General features: G+C 45.5%; 1 protein-coding gene across 1 annotated transcript in view; it reads right to left on the bottom strand.

The window, feature by feature from the left end:
* Window positions 1-18,506, bottom strand: part of LOC124605393 (serine/threonine-protein kinase PLK4) — a 234,523-nt gene that overhangs the window by 151,099 nt on the left and 64,918 nt on the right. Inside the window, exons 2-3 of the mRNA XM_047137037.1 lie at window positions 6,160-6,255; window positions 2,867-3,077 (exon numbers count right to left, since the gene is read on the bottom strand). Coding sequence (XP_046992993.1) covers window positions 2,867-3,077; window positions 6,160-6,255 — 307 coding nt within the window. The remainder of the gene's footprint in view (window positions 1-2,866; window positions 3,078-6,159; window positions 6,256-18,506) is intronic.

The following is an 18,506-nucleotide window of genomic DNA, read 5'->3' as shown; positions in this document are numbered from 1 at the left end:
ACTGATCAATATCCCTTAGACAAATATAAAACATCTTGAGTGCTTGATGCTCTGTAGCTTTTAGATTTATTATAGAACATATTTTAAACACCATGAGCTGCACTTGAAATGTTTATTAGCCAATGATGTTCAGATGTACAAGCCATCATCAGTGGCATCTGATAGAGAGAACACACAAGTGTGTGTACATAAACTTCTACAACATAAAAATTGTATGTATAATAGTAGAAACATAGGTCTAGTTGCATTATGTATCTCTTTATGAATGACATGCATGTCAGTTATAAATTCTTTATGATATTCAGCTTGATTTGCATCTAGAAAGCAAACAATCATGTGAATATCAGAACCTAATTACAACCATGTCTATGCTAATATGACAGGATATGAAATCTGTCCTATTTCACATTACACAGGTTCTCATGTATGTTACTCTTGTTAAAGCTCAGGCAGTCACAATTCTTCATCACATCTCACATAACTGTCATATAGTGTAAATGGAACTGACAGGTCAAAGAGTCTGTATTACTTGTCTCTTGTTATTTTTAAGATCATATTTATAACAACGAAAATAATCAGCTACTGACAATACAATGTAACTGGATAGATAAAAAATCTACTCACCAAACGGCGGCAGGAGAACAGCCACACAAAAGGTGTAACTTATAAAACCTTTCAGAGCCAGTGGCTCTTTCTTCTGGCGGAAGAGTTGAAAGGCAAGGTAGATGGCTGAAGGAAAAGGACTAGAGAGTTTTAGGGAAAGGGGAACAGTTCATAAAGGTCAGGGGAGACTCATCTGAACTTTATTCCTTCCCAAGTGCCATAGACATCAGTGCTCAGGTTGATGCCATGTTCTCTGACTTCAGGAAAGCATTTGATACAGTCTCGCAAGGTCATTTAGCGGAAAAAAATATGGGCTTACCGAATATTGGACCAGATTTGTGACTAGATTCAAGACTTCCTCGCAGACAGAACTCAGTGTCATGCTCTTAAGGATCAAAAGTCAACAGGCGTAAAGGTAAGTTCAGGAACAGCCCAAGGAAGTGTGGCAGGACCTTTATTGTTTACATTACATATAAACAATCTAGAGGATAATGTCAGAAACTCCATAAGGTTAACTGGAGATGACACAGTTGTTTGTAAGAAGATAGCAACTCCAGAAAACTTTAGTGAACTGCAGTAAGATCTACTGGGTATTGATGAATGTTGCAGAAACTGGCAATTGAGACTGAATGTAAATATATGCAACATATTTTGCATACATAGGAGAAGAAATCCACTACTCTACAATTAGACTACTGGTCGCAAACACAGCAAACAGTAACTACCATAAAATACTTAGGACTAAGAATTGGAGTGACTATAGTGGAATGACAACACAGAATGAATAGCAGAAGAAGCTGATTCTAGGCTGAGATTCATAGGAAAAATCTTACGGAAATCAACCCAGATAACAAGTAGCTTACAAAACACTTGTTAAACCAATTCTTGAGTCTTACCCTTCAGTCTGTGATTCTTAACATTTTGGATTTATAGAAGAAATAAATTTGATACAATGAAGAGAAGTGCATTTCATCATGGAATCATTTAGTTGACATGAAAGTTTTACAAAAACACTCAACAAACTCCAGTGGCAGACTCCAAAAGAGAGGTAGCGTGCATCACAGAGAAATTTACTACTGAAATTCTTAGAGGATACATTCTGGAAAGAGTCAAGAAACATATGAATTCTGCCATGTTTCGCAAAGTGACCAGAATGAGAAAGTACGAGAAATTAGGGCTAATATGGTGGTTTACTGACAATCATTCCTACCATGTGCCATTTACAAATGGGACAGGGAAGGGGGGGGGGAATCAGGTAGTGGTACCAGGAGTAACCCCTGCCACAAACCATAAAGTGGTTTCCGAAGTATAGCTGTAGATGTACACACTCTTTTTGGCACAATCAATGAAAGATTATGCAGAAACGACACAAAATAAATTATTCGACTCCACGACTTCAAACTGGATATATCTGGCATTCATGTGAATACACATGTGAAATGTACATTTTGATTTTTTTTAACTGAATTTGTGACACCTTTTACAATAACACGCCAAAGACAAACACCGTAGTGTCAGTTAATTACAGTCAAAATCACGAAAACTGTGGAGCACTTATCTACTGATAGATATGTCACTCGATTTGTGAACGTCAATACCTGACTGACTCCTAAACAAAATGAAAACTGCTGTTAATACTGTGTAAATCACAATTATGTTTGAGGCAGACTTGATAAACTGTGTACAAAAGAGAAACACAAAGCATACGTTAACTTCAAATATGATGCAGCACAGTGTACCAGGGAGAGGGTGGGGGCAGAAACAGGGTGGGCGGGATCCTGTCACCCACATTTTGCATATGGGAACATATGACCTAAAGTACAATGAATGTTAAGTTCTTGGTGAGCATATTATCCATTCTAAACTTTCCAAATTAAATGCAGCTGGTAACAAAATTATCTTTGAAGCAGCATAATATCTACAGGCAATAAAGAAAAGATAGGCAATTTATTGTCAAACTGTGGAAATACAAAACGAGATAGAGCCAATATTTTTTAACAAGTACGTGCCTCAAAATCGTTTCACAGCTGCACAGTTGAGGAAAATTACAAATCCACAAAACACAGTTTGCAATTTTTTTACACAGAAAGTAAAACATTTCCCAAAAATATGTCTTCAGAAATACATGTAGCATTGACTTATTCACACACTTTTTTTCTTTTTTGAGTGGTGCACAGGTGTTAAAATTGTAAGCTATCTTAATGTGCTGGAGTATGTGCTGATGACAGTTTTTTTTTTTACATAAAACAATATAAATACTTACCTTCTTTCTCGCTCAATATCTTGGAATTATTCTTAAGATATTTCTGCAACTCTCCATGATGACAAAGCTCAAGCACCAGATAGACAAATTTCTCATCTTCAAAATAGGTGTGTAGTTCCAATATAGAAGGATGTTTCAGTTTTGAATGTATGTTTACCTCTTGTTGAACTCTACTTATCATTCCAGCAGCCTTCATCTTCTTTTTATCTATCTGTGGTCAGAAGAACAAACTATTTATACATGTACTACTCAGCTATTCAAAAAGTCTTGTGCTCATAACATATAGAGTAATAGGAGGCATAAGAAGGTGCTGCACTGATGAACTCCATCAGTTACCAACAATAATATAAACAGTGTAGCACACAACAAAAAACTGTGGACAGCAAAGAATCTCTGCAAAATAATTAGTTACATAAAACAAAGATAAAGTTGTACCTTCAAGATGATGCAACCAAGTGCAAAGGGGGAAAGAAAATCCCTTGAGCAATGAAGTCATTAGAGAACAAGCGCCTTTAACAATTTAAGGAAGCCACAAAAAAAACTACATCTCAGTCACTAGATGAAGATTTGAATCTCACTCCTCCAAAATGCAAGTTCACCTCACTTGTTACAAGGTGTGTGTGTGTGTGTGTGTGTGTGTGTGTGTGTGAGTGAGTGCGGGGTGGGGGGTGGGGCAGAACAATGAAACAAGTTGTTTCACTCTACTTTTGTGTTTACCCAAATTCAAAAAAATTAAAGCATCTACTGTTTCAACAACAGTAGAGTTTACAAAACTGTTGTATTACACTCCTGGAAATGGAAAAAAGAACACATTGACACCGGTGTGTCAGACCCACCATACTTGCTCCGGACACTGCGAGAGGGCTGTACAAGCAATGATCACACGCACGGCACAGCGGACACACCAGGAACCGCAGTGTTGGCCGTCGAATGGCGCTAGCTGCGCAGCATTTGTGCACCGCCGCCGTCAGTGTCAGCCAGTTTGCCGTGGCATACGGAGCTCCATTGCAGTCTTTAACACTGGTAGCATGCCGTGACAGCGTGGACGTGAACCGTATGTGCAGTTGACGGACTTTGAGTGAGGGCGTATAGTGGGCATGCGGGAGGCCGGGTGGACGTACCGCCGAATTGCTCAACACGTGGGGCATGAGGTCTCCACAGTACATCGATGTTGTCGCCTGTGGTCGGCGGAAGGTGCACGTGCCCGTCGACCTGGGACCAGACCGCAGCGACGCACGGATGCACGCCAAGACCGTAGGATCCTACGCAGTGCCGTAGGGGATCGCACCGCCACTTCCCAGCAAATTAGGGACGCTGTTGCTCCTGGGGTATCGGCGAGGACCATTCGCAACCGTCTCCATGAAGCTGGGCTACGGTCCCGCACACCGTTAGGCCGTCTTCCGCTCACGCCCCAACATCGTGCAGCCCGCCGCCAGTGGTGTCGCGACAGGCGTGAATGGAGGGACGAATGGAGACGTGTCGTCTTCAGCGATGAGAGTCGCCTCTGCCTTGGTGCCAATGATGGTCGTATGCGTGTTTGGCGCCGTGCAGGTGAGCGCCACAATCAGGACTGCATACGACCGAGGCACACAGGGCCAACACCCGGCATCATGGTGTGGGGAGCGATCTCCTACACTGGCCGTACACCACTGGTGATCGTCGAGGGGACACTGAATAGTGCACGGTACATCCAAACCGTCATCGAACCCATCGTTCTACCATTCCTAGACCGGCAAGGGAACTTGCTGTTCCAACAGGACAATGCACGTCCGCATGTATCCCGTGCCACCCAACGTGCTCTAGAAGGTGTAAGTCAACTACCCTGGCCAGCAAGATCTCCGGATCTGTCCCCCATTGAGCATGTTTGGGACTGGATGAAGCGTCGTCTCACGCGGTCTGCACGTCCAGCACGAACGCTGGTCCAACTGAGGCGCCAGGTGGAAATGGCATGGCAAGCCGTTCCACAGGACTACATCCAGCATCTCTACAATCGTCTCCATGGGAGAATAGCAGCCTGCATTGCTGCGAAAGGTGGATATACACTGTATTAGTGCCGACATTGTGCATGCTGTGTTGCCTGTATCTATGTGCCTGTGGTTCTGTCAGTGTGATCATGTGATGTATCTGACCCCAGGAATGTGTCAATAAAGTTTCCCCTTCCTGGGACAATGAATTCACGGTGTTCTTATTTCAATTTCCAGGAGTGTATATTAGTTAAATAATATATAAATTACACATAGGTAGCAAGTGTGCTTGGTAAGACTGCATAATAAGAACATTCTTCAGAAACAGTTACTTGCAACTATAGGTCAAAAGTTGGGGTGAAAGCTTTGCAATTAAGGATCAATATTAAGAGCACAGGCCAGCAACACACTGAGAATGCACAGGAAGGAAGAAAACAGCGCAATGTTTATTGAGATGACTCCTCCCCTTATTATCAAAGCAGTGGGTTATTCAGTGAGGTAAGACACAATACAATGGACTTTATTTCATATGGACCAGTATCAATCGTACAGTAGCATCTGAAATATGACAACTGAAAAAAGAAGTCCTTACTATATTACACTGCAATAAGTTACTCAAAAAAATTATTATATTTCTGAAAGGCACTGAGCAGTACAATGATACTGATAAAGAGGATGTCTCTGATGATAACAAGAATGGTAGAAAACAAATTTGATAACTGAAAATGCATAAACAGAACAGAAACTACCACACAATTGGATAATACATGCAGGTCTGTAATCAAAATAATCTCCCACTCCCCTCCCCCCTGCACCCCCTGTCCACCCAACTCACACACACACACACACACACACACACACACACACACACACACACTTAACACTCTTGAATGAGACACTAAAATATCATTAGTAACACCATGAAATAATTTAGAATTTGAAACTTAGAAAAACAAAGAAGCCTATGCAACAAGTCAAAACTGGTTATTCAGAAAGGTTCAACAATCATCATTATTTAAACACAAAAACAAATTTAGAGTTTACAGTTTGCGACATCTGACAAGTCTTGATGATTCACTTACATAGTTTTTTTTTTTTTTAACACTATCACAAATACCTCTGGAATTGTCTCATAAAAAATATAAGAACATAATCAATCAATCAATCACATATTATACACTAACTATATCTCATTTTTCCACAGTGCCTTCAATTAGTAGTTAATGTGATTTTCTTTCAATGTGATTGATATAATATCACCTTAAATGTTTTGAAACAGGGTTGAGTAATATTCTCCAAAGAATTAGACTACACACTATAACAACTTACCATTTTAATAGCTACTTCTCTTCCATTCCTCAAACAATGTGCCCTGTACACACTTGCAAAGCCACCTTTCCCAAGTAAATTGAAGACTTCATAGTCCTAAAACAATAAATGAAATAAATACTTAATGAACTCAAATTTTAAAAGAGATAGTACATATGAACTAAAGAACATGTTAGGCTATTTTGAAACATTTTGTGAAAGTCTACAACTTTTCTACTTGCTCAAACATGTTTTATGTAACACCTTGAAGACAGTCATTCAACAGGCAACTGCATCAATACAATTGTTACTAAATGAATCTGTCTAAATGTATAAAAGAACCAAATGAACTAACGTTGATTCATCTGATTTGAGACACTCCATAGGAATAGAAAAGCAACTGGATAAAAGAATCTGGCTGCACCTACTCCATCGGAGGAAAAAGGTGGTTGGTTGGTTTGTGGGATTAAAGGGACCAGACTGCGATGGTCATCGGTCCCTTTTTCCAAATACTAAAAACACCCACAGAGAATAAAAACGAGTAACAGAATAGATCACAGACAACACAGAACAAGAGAGACTTAGACAAAGACCAGACAAGACAAACTAAAATCACACAGAGTGTGACGGTGGTTGGCCGACCATAGAAACAAAAAAGGAAAAGCCAACCACCGAGAAACGCATTAAAAACTCAGATTAAAATTGTAGGCCAACGGCCAGAATCAACACAAAAGAACATAACAAACACTCAGAGTAAACGATAAAAACCCCCTGCCCGAATAAAACGTAAAACTAAGCCAACCATAACAGGGTCATCAGATAAAAGGGCAGGGAGCGTATCAAGCAGCACAAATGTCTGCCTGACCACAGCTAAAAGGGGCAGGCCAACAAAATGTGGGCCACTGCCAAAGCCGCCCCGCAGCGACATAGAGGAGGGTCCTCCCGGCACAGTAAATAACTGTGTGTCAGCCGGGAGTGGCCAATGCAGAGCCGACAAAGGACGACTGAGTCCCTCGGGTTGGCTCGCATGGGTGACCGCCACACAGTCTTCGTCTCCTTAATGGCACGGAGTTTATTGGGCGTGATCCGATCACGCCATTCAGCGTCCCAAAGCGCAAAAACTTTTCGGCGGAGGACTGCCCGCAAATCAGTCTCTAGGAGGCCAACATCCAGAGATGGTTTACTCGTGGCCTCTTTCGCCAGGCGGTCAACATGTTCATTGCCCGCGATACCGACATGACCGGGGGTCCACACAAAGACCACAGAGCGGCCGCAACGGGCAAGAGTATGCAGGGACTCATGGATAGCCATCACCAGACGACAATGAGGGAAACACTGGTCAAGAGCTCGTAAACCGCTCAGGGAATCACTACAGATAATGAAGGACTCACCTGAGCAGGAGCGGATATACTCTAGGGCATGAAAGATGGCGACCAGCTCAGCAGTGTAAACGCTGCAGCCATCCGGCAAGGAACGTTGTTCGGAATGGTCCCCTAGCGTTAGCGCATACCCGACACGACCAGCAACCATCGAGCCGTCAGTGTAAACAATTCCAGAGCCCTGATACGTGGCCAGGATGGAATAAAAGTGGCGGCGGAAGGCCTCTGGAGGGACTGAGTCCTTCGAGCCCTGTGCCAACTCGAGCCAAAGGCAAGGGCGAGGAACACACCACGGGGGTGTACGCAGAGGTGCCTGGAAAGGAGGTGGAAGAGAGAAAAACCCAAGCCCAGAGAGAAGCTCCTTGACGCGTACGGCGATCGGACAACCCGACCGGGGCCGACGGTCTGGCAGATGGACGACTGACTGCGAGAACAGGACACAGTAATTTGGATGCCCGGGCAAGCTAAAAACATGGGCAGCATAAGCAGCCAGTAATTGTTGGCGGCGTAACCGCAGTGGAGGGACACCTGCCTCCACTAGTACGCTGTCCACAGGGCTGGTGCGGAAAGCACCAGTGGCAAGGCGTATCCCGCTGTGAGGATTGGGTCCAGCACCCGCAACGCAGATGGGGAAGCTGAGCCATAAGCCAGGCTCCCATAATCCAGACGAGACTGGATTAACGCCTTGTAGAGCCAGAACAGGGTAGATCGGTCGGCGCCCCAGCAGGTGTGGCTCAAACATCGCAGAGCATTGAGATGCCGCCAACATGCCTGTTTGAGCTGCCGGATATGAGGCAGCCAAGTCAACCGGGCATCGAAAACAACCCCCAAAAACCTGTATGATTCCACCACTGAAAGAAGTTCGCCGTTAAGAGAAAGCTGCGGCTCCGGGTGGACAGTACGTCGCCGGCAGAAATGCATAACGCAGGTCTTGGCTGCCAAAAACTGGAACCCATGAGCTACAGCCCAAGACTGCGCCTTGCGGATAGCGCCCTGTAGCTGACGTTCAACAGCTGCAATGCCAGTAGAGCTGTAGTAAAGGCAGAAGTCGTCAGCATACAGGGAAGTGGAGACAGAATTTCTCACGGCCACAGCAAGCCCGTTAATGGCTATTAAAAACAGGCAGACACTTAAAACAGAACCCTGTGGCACACCGTTCTCCTGTACGTGGGAGGAACTATATGAGGCTGCGACTTGCACGCGGAAGGTACGATATGACAGAAAATTGCGGATAAAAATCGGCAGAGGACCCCGAAGACCCCATCCATGAAGCGTAGAAAGGATGTGATGACGCCATGTTGTATTGTACGCCTTCCGCATGTCGAAAAAGACAGCGACCAGGTGCTGAATGGCCGACTCCAGGCTCACCAGATTGTCGGTGGCGGAGCGGCCTTTATGGAACCCACCCTGAGACGGAGCCAGAAGGCCCCGAGACTCCAGTACTCAATTCAAGCGCCGGTTCACCATCCGTTCAAGCAACTTGCAAAGAACGTTGGTGAGGCTAATGGGACGGTAGCTGTCCACCTCCAGAGGGTTCTTCCCAGGCTTCAAAACGGGGATGACAATGCTTTCCCGCCATTGCGACGGAAACTCCCCCTCGACCCAAAGACGGTTGTAAAGGTCGAGGAGGCGTCGCTGGCAGTCCACTGAAAGGTGTTTCAGCATCTGACAGTGGATGCCATCTGGCCAAGGAGTGGTATCAGGGCAAGCGGCTAGGGCACTGCGAAATTCCCACTCACTGAATGGAGCATTGTAAGATTCTGGGTGGTGGGTGCGAAACGAAAGGCTCCAACGTTCCATTCGCACTTGAATGGAGCGGAAGGCCTGAGGGTAATTCGCAGAAGCAGAGCTCATAGCAAAATCCTCTGCTAAGCGGTTTGCAATGACGTCGGAGTCAGTACAAACTGCTCCATTCAGTGAGAGCGCAGGGACACTGACAGGGGTCCGATAGCCGTAGACGCGTCGAATCTTGGCCCAGACCTGCGATGGAGTGACATGGAGGCCAATGGTGGACACATACCGCTCCCAGCACTCCTTCTTGCCTTGGCGGATAAGGAGGCGGGCCCGCGCACGCAGCCGTTTGAAGGCGATAAGGTGGTCTATGGAGGGATGTCGCTTGTGACGCTGGAGCGCCCGCCGGCGATCTTTAATCGCTTCAGCAATCTCAGGCGACCACCAAGGCACAGCCCTCCGCCGAGGGGATCCAGAAGAACAGGGAATGGCAGATTCGACGGCAGCAACGATGCCGGTGGTGACCGATTGAACCACCGCATCAATGTCATCATTAGAGAGAAGCTCAATAGTGGCAGTGGAGGAGAACAAGTCCCAGTCAGCCTTATTCATAGCCCATCTGCTAGGGTGCCCAGAAGAGTGACGGCTGTGGTAGTGACAGAAAGATCGGAAAGTGGTCACTACCACACAGGTCGTCATGCACACTCCATTGGACAGACGGTAAGAGGCTAGGGCTACAGATTGAAAGGTCAATGGCGGAGTATGTGCCATGCACCACACTGAAGTCTGTGAAGGCACCATCATTTAAAATCGAGAGATCGAGCTGCGACAATAAATGCTCAACAGTGGCGCCTCGACCTGTTGCCACTGACCCACCCCACAGAGGGTTATGGGCGTTGAAGTCGCCCAATATCAAGAAAGGTGGCGGCAATTGGGTCATCAGCGCAGCCAGGACATGCTGCAAGACATCACCATCCGGTGGAAGGTAAAGACTGCAGACAGTAACAGCCTGTGGCGTCCACACCCGAACAGCAACAGCCTCTAAAGGTGCTTGGAGAGGTACAAACTCGCTGTGAAGAGCGTTAAGGACATGTATGCAGACGCCACCAGACACCCTTTCATAAGCTGCCCGGTTCTTATAATAACCCCGATAGCCACGGAGGGCGGGGGTTCGCATTGCTGGAAACCAAGTTTCCTGAAGTGCAATGCAGAAGAAAGGGTGAAGGCTGCTAAGTTGGCGGAGCTCAGCTAGATGGTGGAAGAAACCGCTGCAGTTCCACTGGAGGATGGTATTGTCCATGGATGGGAAAGGCGTGAAGGGACTGGGGAGGCAGATTATGCCTCCTGGGCCCCTGCTGCTACTGAGTCACCACCTGTACAACAGCCATCCATTGCGTCCAAGGTACTGGCGAGATCCAGGTCCTCAGCGGACGCCAGAATCTCCACCTCATCTTCGGACGCTGAGTGAGAAGGTTGCGGTGGGACAGGTGCCACCGCAATGTCAGGATGCTTGGGGGCCTTTTTCTTGGACTGCTTTGCGCGCTGTGCCTTAGGTGGTTCTGGCTGGGAGGGCCTCACTGGGTCAGTCTCAGGGACTGAAGACGACCGTGACGCCCTATGACCAGCGACCGGCGGTTGTTTGAGATACTTGCAGGTGTCCGCTTTGGCACTGGGCAAAGCCTGGGATGGGAGGGCCCCAAGGGACCCCTTCCAGGCGAGAGGAGCCGAAGAAGGCTAACGCTTCTCCGGCTGGGAAGGGGGAACAGATGTCCCCGGTGGTTGGGGTGGTGTTGCTCCTGAAGTAGATGGAGCAGGAGCAACAGGGAGTGAAGTGCCCCCCACAATCAAGGGGGCCGGTGAATTCTGACAGAGCTGAGATCGAACTGTAGGTGACGACACTGGAGAGGTTCGAACCAGTGTTGCAATAGCAGCATAGGTAGACGTCATGGGCACAAGATGTAGCCGCTCATATTTCCGCCTTGCCTCGGTGTAGGTCAGGCGGTCCAGGGTCTTATATTCCATTATCTTCCTTTCCTTCTGGAAGATCCGACAGTCCGGTGAGCAGGGGGAATGGTGTTCTCCGCAGTTAACACAGATGGGAGGCGGAGCACATGGAGTATTGGGATGCGAAGGACGTCCACAATCTCGACATGTGATGCAGGAAGTACAGCGAGATGACATGTGCCCCAACTTCCAGCATTTAAAACACCGCATCGGAGGAGGGATATATGGCTTCACATCACAACGGTAAACCATCACCTTGACCTTTTCGGGTAAAACATCACCTTTGAAGGCCAAGATGAAGGCACCGGTGGCTACCTGATTATCCCTCGGACCCCGATGGACGCGCCGGACGAAGTGAACACCTCGTCGTTCGAGGTTGGCACGTAGTTCATCATCAGACTGCAGAAGAAGATCCCTGTGGAATATAATACCCTGGACCATGTTGAGACTCTTATGCGGCGTGATGCTAACGGGAACATCCCCCAACTTGTCACAATTGAGCAACCTCCGTGACTGGGCAGAGGATGCTGTTTTGATGAGTACTGAACCAGAGCGCATTTTGGACAAGCCCTCCACCTCCCCGAACTTGTCCTCTAAATGCTCCACAAAAAACTGGGGCTTGGTTGACATAAACGATTCCCCATCAACTCGCGTACACACAAGGAACCGGGGTGAATATTCTCCACTGCCTTCTTTTGCCATACGTTCCTCCCATGGAGTGGACAGGGAGGGAAATGATCGTGGTTCGTATTTCCTGCTGTTGAGGTTAGACCTCGAGCGCTTAGAGACTGCTGGTGGAGGCCCACCAGCGAGAGATGATGTACCACGCTTCATTGCGGGTCATCCGCCCTGATGCCACCCACTCCGACCAGGGGCTCTCCCTACGGGCGCCACCCAGCCACAGCAAAGACCACCTGGCAGGATGGCCTTTGCCGGGAGCCCCGATGCCCCAGAGGGATAGGCATCTACTCCTCGGCATACGTGGGGAGGTAGCAGCTCAGGCATCAGCAGTGCGATCCCTGTGTAGTCAGGGGGCTACCACCAAGAGGGTACATGACGACCCCCCACAACAGACTGGCTACCGTGCTGGATGTCGGGTGTCGAATATCCATATGTGTCAGGAGGGCAAAGATGGAAGTTGATAATGGAGGGCATGTATGCTGCCTGGAACACACAGCAGCTGATGTGGCTGGAAGCACGGTGTAAGGCCAACTCCATGACAATATTGGTTGTGCCAGATCTTAGGGCAAGAGGAATATATAATACACCACGTAAGGCGTCCTTCCCCAAATGGTACGCACTAACAGAAAATTTTGAAAGATAGGGGTCAAACCCCGTAGGGGACCATCACATTAAGGCCGAAACGTTTGAGACTCCTTTTAGTCACCTCTTACGACAGGCAGGAATACCGCGGGCCTATTCTGACCCCCGAACCCGCAGGGGGGGAGGAGAAAGGTGACTAAAATGGACGAGATGAATGTATAAAGTGGGCTACAAGAGCTTAAATAAACAAATAGGACTAAATAGTACAGACAAAAGAAAAGACATACCGAGAAGGCTCACAGATAATTTTGTTCATTTATTTGATATCATAGTTGAACAAAAGTCCATGAAATTTTTTGCAACCATGAACGTGAAATTCAGCTTTCTAACCCACCAAAAACTTTACGCATTCTTTATATTCATTACGATTTAATTTAACTACTGATTAAGCAGGTTTATAGTACATGTGTTAAATAACAGTATATATTTAACACCACTCACCACTTTTGTATACAAACATGAACTCAGCACAAATTGATTAAAAGGTCTGGAATTGTATCAATGCTCATTTACAGATTCTTCAGCAGAATTCCTTATTTGGAGTTAAGAAAATTGGCAGTTCTTGACTTGCTCATTATGTAACTTATCTGATCTTTTTTCACTGTAACAATTATATATTTGGTTCCACTAAAATATGTCTTGTGACACCTTTGCGTCTATTAATGTTTATGCCAAATACATCAAAGACATTAGCCCTGTTAGGTGCACACTCACTAAGACATTATCACCTTCAAAGATTGTTGTAGAGATTGTTTGAAATAATTACTTACAGACATGCTCATTAAAATGGAAATTCCAGATTGGGAACAGTGTACAAACAATGATGACAGACAATCACAAACCTGTTTATGAATGTTGGGTGACACATAAAATTAAAAAAAAATTAATAGTAGGGTTCCAGAAAATAAGTATCATGGAAGAGCCATTCAGATCCCAAGGATACAGAATTTATAACAAGGAAATCCAGACAAAAGGTCATGAAAGAACAAGCTAATTAGGAACAGGGCATGTAAATATAAAAATTAATAGCTAATTGATTTTCAAGCCATCTCACCAAAAATTGGAACTTTAACCTTAAAAACAAAAACAAAATGTATACCTCCACAAATGCCCATACCCCCTACTAATGAGAAAAATTTTCTAATGAAGATCAGGAAAGAAGAGCAAAGTGGACTTCAATGCCAAACAGAATAATAATACTGAGGTACAGTCAGGAAATGGAACACAAACATGCCAGTGTTGAACTTGTGGACAAAATAACTTCGTCTTTAAATTTACATACTTCAAAAAGAGGCCAAACAAACTTAAAACTTGGCAGCATTTTGACTGGAGAAAAGGGGAATGGCAGCTTTATTACGTATACACGGACGGATCCTATCAGAGATAAATGTACAATATTAAGTTAGTAACAGGAACTGGTTCACACCACTATACATCCAAAATTAAAATTAAATTCACCTCTCTGCAGGAGAAGTACAGTAAGTGAAAACAAACAAAGAACATAGGAATTATAACTGCTGTCAATTCACTAGAAATCACACAAACCATAATATTACAGACAATTTAGAAGAACTGATACTAATCATCAAACAACAAGTTGAAAATTACCCCCTCAATCAAAAGAGATGTCTGGTGGACTTAAGAATGTGACAATGTTCAAGAAGAAAGACACCAGCCATGGTTAACTTCGAACCTACAAAACAAAAGAACATGGTGTCAACCTCAAACCCAGAAAAAAATTGCCCAAATTAGAAGGCAGATCAAGAGACAATATCAAAAACATGTGCTGGACCCAGAGGAAGAAAACTAACAAAAAACTAATTCCACAGACTATTACAAAACATTTGGAGGACAGCTACAAAAATACAACCCCCTTTCACTAATGTTGAAAAGTGAAGTCAGGAAAACAGCACATATTTAAAAGCTGACCAGAAGACAAGCAGTTGTGCCTAGTTCCCTAGCAGAACCTTCTATTTTACACATAGTACTTTGTTTAGTTTCTGTTTTCATGTATTTCTGTGAAGAAGTGAATTGTACCTGTGTATTTTACTGTGTAGACTACTGTTTACTAACTTATTCTGTTTTTTTCATAAATTCTAGTGCATCATCTATAGTTTGAGCCGACTTTTTAGTGTAGTATAAACTAGAAGTAGCGTAGCAGTAAAACTTAGATTGCACATTGTGACTTCTCGGTTGGTGTTACATTACTTGTGGATACAGACTGCACCTGTTGTGTACAGCCACAGGGGTATTGGTCACTGTCTGTAACCAGCTCTGAGCTGTGTTGGACACTGTCAACAGGCTCCAGGCCACTGCCTTGAGCTGCAGTGGAGCTGGGGCACATGAGACGAATGCTTTGGCACCTCTGGAGCCTATTGCATTGCCTAGGATCCTTAATACCACAGCACCTTCCAATTCGCATGCACTGGCCAGTCGACACTCACCTGACGGTAACTGGCAAACAGCAGTGAGGTCATGAATCTTAAAAGGTGGAAGGCAAAAGTGGGTACTGGCCGCGTGAGTCTTCCCTTACGCCTAAAAAAGGGTTTGAGGTGTTTCCCATTGCTGGAAGTACAATAGTGTCCAAAAATTAAGTATAACCATGAAAAAAAGGCCTTACTCTCTTATCAAGAACAGCACCAGGGTCACATCTCTTCAGATGGAAGGCAAAAGTGGGTACCAGCAGTACGGCTGTCTCCTTATACCTGAAAACAGGTTTGAGGTATTGCCCACTGCTTGAAATACACTAGGGACCAAAAGTTAAGCATAATCATGAAAAGAGAACATCGGGATGTCAGAACAATTACTGAACAAGCTGCAGCTTAGTTAAATTGCATTTGGTACAAAACAGTTCCCGAAACATAATGTTAGAAACGTTGTGATAGCTAAGATACACATTATAGAAAATAAAACAACTGGGAAATCTCTTCCACAACAAAAGAAGCTGTTAATAAGGAATAACATTATCCCCAACAGCCACACATGCTACACAGTGATGTGGCATGCTCTCTATGAGACGGTTCAAGACCTCTCTTGGCAGCTAATCCTACACGGTTTCTCAGAAAGTAATGCACCATATTTTTTTCCCAGCCAAAAATAATGTTATGGATGGGAAACATTAAGTGTCTATTATTTGAAGTTTCTTGAGTGAGTACGCCGAGTTTCCGTCATTTTTGATGGATAGCGTAGCTGCAGGACAGTTTCAGAATGGCATCTGTAGGTGATGTACGTTACAAGCAACATGCTGTCACTGAATTTCTCACTGCAGAGAAAGAAACTGTGGAGAATATTCACAAACACTTGCGCAAAGTCTATGGAGCATCTAATGTCGACAGAAGCACAGTTAGTCACTGGGCACGGAGAAGGAGGTCATCAAAAGGCGGTTCGGTGGAGCTCTACGATTTGCAGCGGTCAGAGAGACCATCCATGGCTGTCACACCTGACATGTTGCAGCAAGCTGATGTTGCCATTCGCAAGGATAAATGCATTATGACTCAGCCATTAGCACTGCATCTGTGAATCAGCAAAGGATGTGTGGATGCAATTATCCACACTCTTGGTGCGTGCAAGATGGGTCCCGTGGTGTCTAACGGTGGATCACAAATCACACAGAAAAAATATTTGTTGCAACATTTTGCAGCTGAGGGGGAGGCCTTCTTGTCCCGGACTCTGACAGGTGATGAAACCTGGATTCACCATTTTGAGCCCAAAACAAAATGACAGTTGATAGAATCATTCCACACAGAGGAAAAAATTCAAAGCAACTGTTTCCACCAGTAAGGTCATGACCACCATGTTCTGGGACTGTGAAGGTGTGATTCTCATTGATGTGATGCCAAGAGGTAGTATCATTAATTCAGAAGCATATTTCAACACATTAACAAAACTCAAGACACGTTTCCGGTGACTTTGGCACCGCAGAAAACCATGAGATGTTTTGCTGCAACACGATAACACGGCCCCACACAAGTCTCAGGACTGCTGAACACATCACAACACAAGATGGGACAGTGTTACCCTGTCCACCCTACAGCCCTGACCTAGTACCCTTGGACTTCCACTTGTCTGAGCCATTTAAGGATGCTATTCGAGAAAGACATTTTGAGGATAATGAGGAGATAATACAAAACACAGTGAAGCACTGGCTTCACCACCTGGACAAGGATAGGTACCGACAGGACATACACACCCTTGTTTCGTGCTGGAGGAAGACCACAGAACAGGATGGAGATTAAGTGGAAAAACAGGGCATGTAGATGAAACACCATTCTTTATGTTCAATAAAGAACTGTTGAAGAAAAAAAATGTGGTGCATTACTTTCAGGAAACCCTCATATTTCTCAGCACGAGTGGTGCAGAGGTCTGGAAGTGTCCTTGGTTGAGACTGAAGGGAGGCAATTGCCTCCCTAGTGCATCCCAGGCACATTCTATAGGATTCAGACATAGGATTCTCACTAGCCAGTCAAAGCAATGGATATCTTCACCTCCAATAAAGTCATCTACCAGAGCAGCTTGATGTGGATGGGCATTATCACTCACAAAGAGGAAGTCTAGACCAACCACACCGCTGCAAAGGCAAACTTGTGGTAGCAGTACCTCAACTCTCTAACTCAGAGTGTTCACAATATCCCTCCGACCACCAACAAAGATGTGTAGCTTCCTACAGCCATTCTACATGATGCCATGATCAAAATGGTCTATTCCTATTAGGTTCCTGTGGTAGTATTGACTATCAGGTTCTCTCTAATGTCCAACAAGAATCATTTTGCAAAATTAAGTAGAGTTTATCTGTCAAGAGCACATTCCTTCACTCATTTATGATCCAATTTTGATGTTGCCAATTCCACAATACACGTGCCCATCTCTGTGCTGGAGTGAGTGGGATGCACACAGCTGTATGTATGGCAAACAGTTCTCCATTCTGTCCCCCCAATACACAGTTTGTCAGCAAACAGGAACTTCTGAGGCAGCTGCAAACTCTGCAGCCAACTGTCTTGGAGGTGTGCTTCAATTTAGTCCAGCTGTTAAAGTTATTCTTGATCAATCCTATACTGGCCTGTGAAAAACACCACCTGTACCTCAAAACCATCACCAAAGGCTCGAAATTACACTTTGTGGCACATCTACTTTGGTCCGTGTCTGGCCTGCATCCAAGCAGCCTAGTATTCTACCTTGAAAAACTGGGTCCAAATGGCATCTTTGTGGTATTATGTTGTCGACTTCACCAAGAAACTACACTCTACCCACTCCAAATGGAAAAACAAAACAGAGACACAGGTGTCTCATGCACGCATGCACTCCACTGCTCGACTCGCTGCTGCTCGCACCGTTTACACCGTCACTCGCTCGCTCGCCACTAGCCCATCGCCATGCCGAGAAGTAGGAATGGAGGAAGAGGCAAGATTGCTGCTGCTGTGGGGCTCCTGCTAAACACAGTCGGGAGTAACGGTTGCGGCAACAAGAAGAAGAAGCGGAAGCCTGTGGCACAATTACAGTGCTATAAGTGTCAAAAGCTTGGACACATAGCCAAAGAATGCGACGGTACTGCAGCGCTGTGCGTAAACTGCGGCGGCTCGCACGCCGCAAACGCGCACAGCTGCAGTTACCTGAAGACGTGGAAGCAGCGGAAGTCGGCCATCACGCACGAAGAGGTGGCCCAAGAAGAAGAAATGGTGGTCACCCCGCCCCCCTGCCTTAGTTGGGAAAGCGGGCTGCGCCACCAAGACGACGTGGACACCTTCCGCCAAGCACTGCGGGAAGCCAATGAGGACGCAATCACCACGCTCAAATCCGCCATGGTGGAGGAGAGAGCGGCCCTGAGAGCGGAACTCGAAGAGATTCGCGAGGAGCTGTCTCAACTAAGGCACACCGTGCACCTCGCATCCTGCACGAATACGGGCATGGCACCGATCCCCACCTGTACGGGGGTAG

Source organism: Schistocerca americana, chromosome 3 (genome assembly GCF_021461395.2).
Source record: "Schistocerca americana isolate TAMUIC-IGC-003095 chromosome 3, iqSchAmer2.1, whole genome shotgun sequence".
Classification (NCBI taxonomy): Eukaryota; Metazoa; Arthropoda; class Insecta; order Orthoptera; family Acrididae; genus Schistocerca; species Schistocerca americana.
The sequence above is the reverse complement of the archived record's forward strand: the minus strand, read 5'-3'. Positions and strand labels throughout refer to the sequence as shown.